A 10,392-nucleotide genomic window follows, 5' to 3' on the forward strand; every position below is an offset into this window, starting at 1 on the left:
TTATTAAATTCTTAAGTTTTATGGAATTTAAAAATTAAAATATTCTTAAATTCTTAAGTTTTATGGAATTTAAAAATTCTTAAAAATTCTTAAATTCTACAATTCTAAAGATCTAAAATTCGAATTTCAGATATTCTTAAATTATAGGATTTTTTTTTTTTTTTTTATCAGTTCGTTTATTTAGTTGGCTCAAGCGGAAAACCCTTTACGGAGCCGGGTATCATTGTACAGTAATAATAAAAATAAATTACATAATCATATAGTAATGAATGCACTAACTAGTGGATATCTTTTAACAACATCGTTCATTAAGTATTTCAATTGAGGCATTATTAGTTGCAAAAAAGCTCTCCAATGTTGGTCAACGTCGAAGGAACAGCACAGCACGTCGATAAGTTTGTCGAAACTGATCAGTCCTGCGTTGTTTGTTGTTCGAGGCGCTGAAGTTGAAGATCTGGATTGGCTGGCTTTTTTCTGCTTTCGCGATAAATTCGTTGATATTGGTTCACTATCCGCAGCGGTGTTGGTAGTTACATGTTCGATGTGGTTCGGTTGTAGGAGAGTCTTTGCGGCAGAGTTTGGTTCTGCAGGTAGTTGTTTCGTGGCTTCATTGTACGCGTGTTTGTACAACTTCTTGAGATTTCGTTTCACTGTATTGGTTTTCGCGATGAAAATTGGGCAGTTGGAGATTATTTGATGGTATTGTCCACATCTAAAGCAACAATTGTGTGTCTCCGAACAATCGGCTTCTGTGTGGTTCCCCATACATTTGCAGCAACGGGCACTGTTCGAGCAGTGCTTTACTGTGTGACCGTACTGCTTACAATTTGTACAATACATCACTTTAGGAAAAAATGGTCGTATCGGCAGAACTATGTTTTGATATTGTACAAAGTCTGGCAGAACGGTTCCATAAAATGTAATACGTAGTCCAGACGATGGTAGATAACATTCTTCGGTTTTCGAAAATTTTGCTAATCGGCTACAAAACTTGATGTTTACAGGCTTGAGCCGAGGATCGTTGAATTTTCCGATGCCTTTGTCTTTCATAGTAGAAGGAGTTATGTCATCAGCATAAACTACTCCATCTACTTCAACTAGGTGAGGCGGTATGAAAACATTATGTGTTTTTCTAAAGTACTTGTCATTCACTAATCCGTTAGCTTCATGTCTGTTAGTTAATGAAACTCGGATTTTCATGGGGTTTTCACTTCTAATTTCTTCAACTGAACGATAACGTTGATTGAGATCGTCAGCAAGAGGCAGCAAACGGAGGGGATCTTGCTGCTTTTTTATGTAAACGTAAAATGGTCCAGATGATGAAATCGGGTACGTCCGTATTTTTTCTACTGAAGGTCGTTTCTCCGTAAAAGAAGATTTGTTGGTCCTTTGTTCTTCACTGTTTGCCATTTTGATCACAAGATCGCGAGGTTACTTCTTCGAGCAAGTGTGAGTATCAACCGTTCTGCTCGACTGCTGAGTGTCAACTGAAATTATAGGATTCTTTAATTCTAAAATTCTAAAATGATAAAATTAAAAAATCTCCAAAATTAAAAAAATCTGGAATTTTATAAATGTAAAATTCAAACATTCTAAAATAATTAAATTCTAAAATTTTAAAAATTTCTTTGCATATAATATATCCAAAAAAAATGTCATTCTAATTCTCAAAACTACTTAAAATGTACAACTCTGAAATTCTAAATTTTAGATATTTGAAAATTTAATTATAGAATTCTTAAATTCAAATATTCCGAGCAGAACCAGTTTTTAAGGCTGAAAGGCTCGTTTATAAAGACTACTAGCTAACTAAATTTAAATATGTATTTTGAAATTCTTAAATTTTTAAATTCTATGCATAATTTTTTTTTAAATTCTGACATACTAAAATTCTCTAAAAAAAATAATTTGCCCAAAAATCTAAATTTCTAACTTTATAGAATTCTTAAATTCAAAAATAATAAAATTTCCATTTCTAGAGTTTTTTTTGATTAGGTCCTATAAACATATGAAAGACAAAAGTTTAAATTATAAATTTCTAAACTTCTAAAACTCTGAAATAGATGTCTGAAATTGGAGGAATCAAAAATTCTTAGCTAATGATTTAATATTTTTTGGATGTGTTGAATTTTATAATTGTATTTTTCGAAATAGTTTGCAATTGGTCTTTTAGCATCATTACAAACTATTCACTTCATAATTTTAAAGATTTCAGATTTTTTAATTTTTTGTACTGAACAATTTTTAATTTTAGAATTTTACACTGTTTTTAAACATTGGATTTTAGAATTTGAGAATTTTAGAACTGAAGAATTTACAAATAAGGTTTTTAAATTTTTGTGATCCTTGTTCTAGGATATTTTTTGTTCCAAGCGAAACCTCAAACGTTCAATGTTACATATTCCAAACATTCACAAGAAGTTAAATAAAATAAATCACAAAAATTGCTAACATGCTCAAAAAATTACCATAACTGAAGAAGTAACTTTCTCAATACAACATCGTTTGGAAATAATGTATTTGGCTTGCGTTGCGTTTTATTTCAACAGCCCCCTCAACACATCTGCACTCTTCGAGGTAGAAAATCTGCAAACATCTATATAAATGTGACATCCCCATCTCATGTCAGAAACGTCAAAAACTTTGTCAACACGACACACTTCTGTCAGAGTCGTCGCACATCGTTTCAGTGAAAGTGCCAACATCAGAGTTGAAGTTTTTCTCATTTTCCAGCAAATTTAGCCCGGAAAAATGGTCGAATCCAAGTCGAGCAAGCCGGAAGCCAACAAGGAGAACGCGGACCCCGCAAAGGAGATGGAAGTCGATGAAGAGGAGGAGGAGGACGAGACCGCACCGTCCAAGGTGTTCACCATCGAAAGTGAGTTGCTTCTTCTTCTCTTTTTGGTGTGTGTTCTTTTTGGCTGACCGGATTTGTAACATTCCAGTTTTGCGGGTGATCAAGGATTTGCAGTTGCAGCATGGTCTGCGCCACGGGGACTACCAGCGGTACCGCGGTTACTGCTCGCGGCGTGTCAAGCGGCTGCGTAAGACGCTGAATCTGCCCCAGGGCGATAAGCGGCACTTTAAGAAGCGCGACGTGACGCTGGCCAATCTGGAGCGGGAGAACTCGGACGAGCGGTTCATCCACATCCCGCTGATGTTGGCCGAGCGGGCTTGGGCGTACGCGATGCAGCTGCGCCAGGAGTCGAACACGGAACCCAGAAAGCGGTTCCATTTGGTTGGGAAGATGCGCAAGGCCACGGTTTATGCGCTGCAGCTGCAGGAACTGTGCAACTCGGAGTATTGCGATGCGCGGACCAAGCTGGAGGCGGAAGCGTACTCGGCCTGGATTCATGGATCGTTGCATTTTGAGCTGTCGCTGTGGAAGCAGGCTGCGGAGAACTTGAAGAAGGCGCAGATGATTTACGAGAATCTTGCCCAAGCACTGCCGGAGGAGGAACAGGCAGTTTATAAGGCAAAGGTTGATGAGCTAACGCCGAGTCTGCGCTATTGTGCGTACAATGTGGGCGAGAAGGGGGCGATCAATTTGCTGGAGATGCGTGGACAGGGAATGATGGATAATTTGAGCGCGCTGGTTGCGCAAACCAAAACCGAAAGCATGGAAGCGTTCCAAACGACGGAGTGGCGTGGACGTAAGGTCACTGTCCGGCCGGAGAAGGTTCGTTTGTTCTTGCTTAGCATTCAGGATTTGGCCAACAGTATTGAAAAGGCAAAAGACTACCCGGCCAAGATTGAACTGCTGGAGAATGTGCTGTTGGACTGTAAGGATGCCATTTCGGCGATTAAAGATGAGATAAAACAGGACCCGAAGTTGCGTTCGAGCAGCGACAGTGGAACCATGACGGCCACGCAGTACCTGCTGACGTACCTTTCGTACACTCGATTAAAGTTGACTCTTGAGAGAAATTTGTTCATGGTTGCGCAGGGAAAGCTAAGCTTGGACGATCCAAACGCACCGGAAAAGGTGCAGATTGAGGGCAAGAAAACGAAACCTCAAGATTTGTCCCGTTTGTATGAAATCATCCTTCAGAACGTAACAGAAATGCAGCAGCTCCCGGGCATGGAATCGGACGCCCAGTACCAAGCGGAAATTGAAAATTTGGCCCTTTCCTTCAAGTCATTCCGTTGCTATTACATCGCCATCACGCTGGTTGCGTTGAAGCGTTGGCGCGATGCCGTGGCCATGTACGAACGCTCTACCAAGTATGCGTCCCAAGCGACCGCATCGAAGAAATCCGTTTGCGCTGATTTCGACCTGCAAGACGAGCTGAAACGCCTCATCCAAACCATCGAGGGCTGCAAGTTCTCCGCGCACGCAAACAGCGTCCTCGAGGAGGACACCACCGAGGAGTCGGTTCTCTATGGCAAAAGCACGAAATCCTCCAAGCCGCTGTTCGAACGCCTGTCCGTGTACAAGGAGGACTCCTCGCTGAACTCGCGCAACCCGAACGTGTTCAAGCTGACGCCGGAGATGCAACCGATTCCGGCCAAGCCGCTGTTCTTCGACCTGGCGCTCAACTTTGTCGAGTTTCCCTCGTTGGACGATAAGGTCGAGCAGAAGGGTGGGGCGAAGCAGACGGCCGGAATGTCCGGATTCGTTAAGGGCCTGTTCGGTTGGGGTGGCAGCGGTGGAAAGTAAAGGGGGAGTTTGGGAGTGTGTGTTTATTTTTTCGATCAGGTTTGCCCGATTATGAACTTTCGTTTGGTACTACTTCTACTCTGCGGAGTGATGTGAGAGTAATATAACTGTATAACAAAACATGTGTAAGAAAACATTTGATTTTTTCAATAAAGTTATCCATAAACCAAAACTCAAATCAAGGACTTTTCATATTTTATTCAATTAATATTGTTTGCTCTACAGCCCTTGTCGATATCTATTGATAGATTCTTACTCGAACCTAGGTGCCCGAAAGCTTGAAACGGTGAGGCAATCTAAACCTCTTTTTACACCTAGCTCCGATCCACCCCGGGATTTGAACTGTCGACCTTTGGATTATGCCAACTGGTGATTCTGCCGTATTTTTACTATTGTAGTGATTTATTGCACTCGCTCGTTATTTCTTGACTCACGATCAAGATTTCTCGACAGTAAGATTACGATCTACCATGGACAAATCTCGATCTACCATCAATAAATTGCAATCGAAATGTAACTGTCCAGGAATCTCGATCGTGGATTCAGAAATAACAATCTAACTTTGTTATGGAATTTTCGAAAAAAAAAAACTTAAATTGATCAAAAATTTAAAAATATTTAAAATGCGAGTGAAAAATTTTATAAAATTTAAAAAGTTTCTATGTTTTTTGGAATTCTAAATTTTTTAAAGATATTTCAAACTTTAGAATTTATAGGAATAAAAAAAAATACATATAAGCAAAATAATAAATAAATAACATATTGAAAAAAATCGGATTTTTTTTTCATTCTTATTTTGTTAAAGATTTTGATTTTTTAACATTTTATAATATTTACATTTTTTTAATTTTCTTTAAATCCTAAAAATTAAAACAATTTTGAAATCTATAAAAAAAATTCAGGCTTTTTTATGAAAACTCTAGTTTTGATTTTTTTAAATGCTGGATGAAAAAAATATTATAATCAAAATTATTTAATTATATTAGATTTGAAAAAAAAAAACAATTACACAATCGAAACTTTCTAATTATTCAATTCTACTATCGACAAAATATGATCGAGATATTCATGCTTTTAAAGAAGCACAATATATTTTTTTTAACAGACGAGTGCTAAAAAAATCAAGTTTTGCAACGAGTTGATTACAATTTTTTTAATCCGAAATACACCCTTGTACCCTCTTCTAATGCCCAAATGTTTTATTCAAAAAAAAAAAAACTAACGAAAGACTTTACTTTTCTTGTTTTATGTTTTTCTTGTTAAATCTTTCGTATTTTAATTGCATTTATCTTGTTTAGTTTATGTTTGTTTCTGATCGTATTTGGATTATTCTACAACCTTATCATATTTTAATATTTTTATCAGGAACTTTAGATTTTTTTTCTTGTTTTTTCACGTTTTTTACAAAACAAAGGTTTAATGTTTGCTTTTGGAAAAAACGCTTTTTTCAGAAATCTTTGAAATTTGTGCACGGGTTAGTTATCGTCCTAGAATATAACCATTTTACTAATTTGAAGGTTGCGATGCGCTTTTTGGATTGTGTTTTGGCTCGAAAACCGGAAATACTTGTGCGATGTCTGTATACCCTTCTAAAAATTTGTGCCTTCCATCATTCGAAAACATGTAGCCTTGGGTCGGAGACGAGAATTCTTTTTTTGGATTCATAATTTTGGACCGGTAAAAGTAACCAAACTATTTTAAGAGGTATTTTTGAACTATTTTAAAGATAACACATTCAAATTAAAAAAAAAACTCAATTTCAAACAAAAAGCCATTCGAAAACTTGCACAATAAACTGTTTGTGCCCAAATTTCGAAGCTATTCCAAAATTAATTCCCAGATATATAGCCATATCAGTGTTTTACGTCTCATTTTTACCCATTTTTTTCTTATTCCATTATACAGAATCATATACAGTCATGCCTCGGTTTTGCACGCCTCGGTTTTGCACTGCCCCGGTTTTGCACCGTTCAGCTGCCTCGGTTAAGCACGGCCCAGTGCTTAACTGAAGCACAGAGCTTATGGGATTTTGGCTATATGGGAGACATTGGCTATAATTCTATGAATAATCATGCAAACATCAAAAAATTATAGTGTTTTGGAATCGGGATGATGTCAGCTATCCATTAAAATTATTATTTTATGGAAGTTTTCACAAAAATACGTATTTTTCCTGTATTTCGAAAATGCATTTTTTTTCTCTAAAAAATCCAAAAATATATTGTTTTTTGCAATATGGGCATCAAATGATCAGGTTTTTTTCAAACATTTTGGATGTAATAACAACATTTTTAGAAAAGACTCCAAATTTTCACAAAACTACGTATTTTCGAAAAAAAATACTCAAAATTTCAATTTTTACAATATGGGTATCAAACGATCGGGATTTTTTCATACATTTCGAATGTAATAACAATATTTTTTGAAAATACTCAAAATTTTCACAAAAGTACGTATTTTCGAAATAAATACTAAAAATTTCAATTTTTACAATATGGGTATCAAACGATCGGGATTTTTTCATACATTTCGAATGTAATAACAATATTTTTTGAAAATACTCAAAATTTTCACAAAACTACGTATTTTCGAAAAAAATACTCAAAATTTCCGTTTTTGCAATGTGGGTATCAAACGATCGGGATTTTTTCATTCAATTCGAATGTAACAACAACGTTTTTAGAAAATACTCAAAATTTTCACAAAACTACGTATTTTCGAAAAAAATACTCAAAATTTCCGTTTTTACAATGTGGGTATCAAACGATCGGGATTTTTTCATACATTTCGAATATAATAACAACATTTTTAGAAAATACTGAAAATTTTCACAAAACAACGTATTTTCGAAAAAAATACTCAAAATTTCAATTTTTACAATATAAGTATCATACGTAGTTTTGTGAAAATTTTGAGTATTTTCAAAAAAAATATTTTTTACATTCGAAATGTACGAAAAAATCCGGACGTTTGATACCCATATTGTAAAAACTGAAATTTTGAGTATTTTTTTCGAAAATACGTAGTTTTGTGAAAATTTTCAGTATTTTCTAAAAATGTTGTTATTACATTCGAAATGTATGAAAAAATCCCGATCGTTTGGTACCCATATTGTAAAAAATTAAATTTTGAGTATTTTTATTTCAAAAATACGTAATTTTGTGAAAATTTTGAGTATTTTCAAAAAACGTTGTTATTACATTCGAAATATATGAAAAAATCCCGATCGTTTGACACCCATATTGTAAAAATTGAAATTTTGAGTATTTTTTTCGAAAAAACGTAGTTTTGTGAAAATTTTGAGTATTTTCAAAAAATGTTGTTATTACATTCGAAATGTATGAAAAAATCCATATTGTTTGATACCCATATTGTATAAATTGAAATTTTGAGTATTTTTTCTAAAAAAACGTAGTTTTGTGAAAATTTGGAGTATTTTCTAAAAATGTTATTATTACATCCAAAATGTATGAAAAAAAACCTGATCATTTGATAACCATATTGCAATAACAATATATTTTTGGTTACTTTAGAGAAAAAATATGCATTTTCAAAATACAGGAAAAATACGTATTTTTGTGAAAACTTTCATGAAATAATAATTTTAATGGATAGCTGACATCATCCCGATTCCAAAACACTATAATTTTTTGATGTTTGCATGATTATTCATAGAATTATAGCCAATGTCTCCCATATAGCCAAAATCCCATAAGCTCTGTGCCTCGGTTATGCACGCCTCGGTTTTGCATCCCCCATATGCGGTGCTAAACCGAGGCACGACTGTACTGAACATCAAATTTGAAGTCCCGGCTCGTTCTCGCTCGAAAGATCGACAAGTCGTCAAGTCGAAGCTTAAAACTTGACTGCATTCAAATGATTGCAGTCGGTCACCACACCGCACAAGCAAGAAAGAGAGAGAAAAAAAACAAAGAGAAAGAGCATGTGCCGCCGTGTTGTGCGACTGCATGCGTGTCAAACTCGGCATTCGTTCGTTTTAACTTCGTGTGCGTTCACTGACGGTCTCTTCGTTATGTTATGTCATTGGACAGGAAAATAAATAGGTAGTCTAACAACGGGATTTCCAAAAGTATTTTCCAGTGCTGTTATTGTTGGCTATGAAAAATATACCGTTTCGTCATTTGAGAATGACAGGAAATGTAAACAATTTCACAACGAAATAGATTTTTTTAACATTCTAAGAATCAACCACAACATAAAAAAAACACTTAGAGCAAAAAAGTTGCTGTTTTTGATGTTGACAAAGTCAAACACGAGTGATTGGCAACACATTTTTGCATGGGCTTAAAAATTGTTAAAGCTTTTTTTTTATTGAGAACATTATTGTATTATACTAAAACAAAACTTTTAAATGAAATATCAAAAAGGAGTTTTCGGACTATTATAGAAAAGTAACAGGACACCCTTCTTTTGTATATATATACTTTTTATTCATTAGAAAATAGATTGTTTTGCATGGTTACACAGTTATATCTTTTTTCCATCCATTTCTTCTTGATCGGTGTAAGAGAAGAGCGTGTTTGTGTGTGTGTGTGTGTTTTTTTTCTGTAGAATTGTGTCAATGTGTGTGTGTGTGACTGTGTCTGTTGTATATCTCACTTTTATTTTCTTGTTACAATGTTTTCTTGTTTTTTGGTTTTCTCCATTAACTTTGAGAAAAGAAAATTCCATAGCGATTCTAGTGTTTTGTTTTTTTTTACGTTCAATGTTTTGCCCTCCAAAGCAAATGCAGCAATAGGAAGGGGGGAAACAAACAATGGATACAAAAGTGTGTGTGTGTGTGTGTCTGTTTGTTTGTTTGTGTGTGCCGTTAACAAGAGGTCATGAATGAGTGTTACGATTACTTCTGTTAAACTCTGCTAGTCTGCTAGGTTTACTCTTTTTCAGTTTTACACGTTGCAAAGTTTTGATATTGTTTTTTTCCGGGTTTGTTTTTGTTTTGTTTACAACTGCGAAGGGACCATCCATAAACCACGTGGACACTTTTTTGGGAATCTCGAACCCCCCCCCCCCCCCCCTTCGTGGACAATTGTCCATACAAAAAAAAACTTTTTTGTATGGAGCGTGGACAATCGCCATACCCCCCCCCCCCCCTAAATTGTCCACGTGGTTTATGGATGGTCCCGAATGAGCTTTTGACAGTTTGTTCTATTTGTTTGTTATTCGTTTTATGATTTTAAAATGCTATTTTTTCGTGTGGGAACTTCAACACATTCACGTTTAGATGTTTTTTCCACAACAACTTTTGCTTTTGTTGGAGTTTGTTGGGTCACTTTGATTACACTCTTAACTTGTTTTACACTAGTGTTTCTAACGTTTTTTTATTAGCGTATGTGGTGATGAGTTTTGATCAACTCTTTTTTTCTCTCTGCACTTTGCTTTGCTGGTGTGAATTAGAAGAAGGACTATCTAAAAACTACTACTAAATAGTGTTGTTCCATGAGACACAATAGGGAAGGCGGCGATGAAAAACAGGGTTTGTTAATGGGTGTGTTTGACTGAGATTATGCTGTTTTTCCAATGTGTTTTTATTTGTGTGTGTGTGGAAGATTATGACGACACGACAACGACGATGACGAGCTTATGTTTGATTACGTTTTTTTTTCTTCAATTTTTGGCTAACTTTATACTTGCTTGCTTTTTTAAAAACTTCGAACAAAGGCAAACCTTCCTTTCTTTTTAATTTTTGTGTGTATGTGACTATTTTTACT

The 10,392-nt window shown here is 35.4% G+C and overlaps 1 protein-coding gene across 1 annotated transcript; it reads left to right on the top strand.

Moving 5' to 3' along the window:
- The first annotated feature begins 2,654 nt into the window (after window positions 1-2,654).
- Window positions 2,655-4,838, top strand: LOC120414340 (signal recognition particle subunit SRP68). The gene is made up of 2 exons (XM_039575494.2): window positions 2,655-2,878; window positions 2,946-4,838. Exons 1-2 carry the CDS (start codon window positions 2,752-2,754, stop codon window positions 4,658-4,660), a joined length of 1,842 nt encoding a protein of 613 aa, XP_039431428.1. The 5' UTR covers window positions 2,655-2,751; the 3' UTR covers window positions 4,661-4,838.
- The last annotated feature ends 5,554 nt before the right edge of the window (window positions 4,839-10,392 follow it).

This window comes from Culex pipiens, chromosome 3 (genome assembly GCF_016801865.2).
Source record: "Culex pipiens pallens isolate TS chromosome 3, TS_CPP_V2, whole genome shotgun sequence".
Taxonomy (NCBI): domain Eukaryota; kingdom Metazoa; phylum Arthropoda; class Insecta; order Diptera; family Culicidae; genus Culex; species Culex pipiens.

Bases quoted from the DNA above. Each gene is read 5' to 3' on its own strand.
- LOC120414340 (XM_039575494.2), top strand. From the start codon at position 2,752: ATGGTCGAATCCAAGTCGAGCAAGCCGGAAGCCAACAAGGAGAACGCG. The intron at 2,879-2,945 runs GTGAGTTGCTTC...GTAACATTCCAG, and splicing joins CAAGGTGTTCACCATCGAAA to TTTTGCGGGTGATCAAGGAT.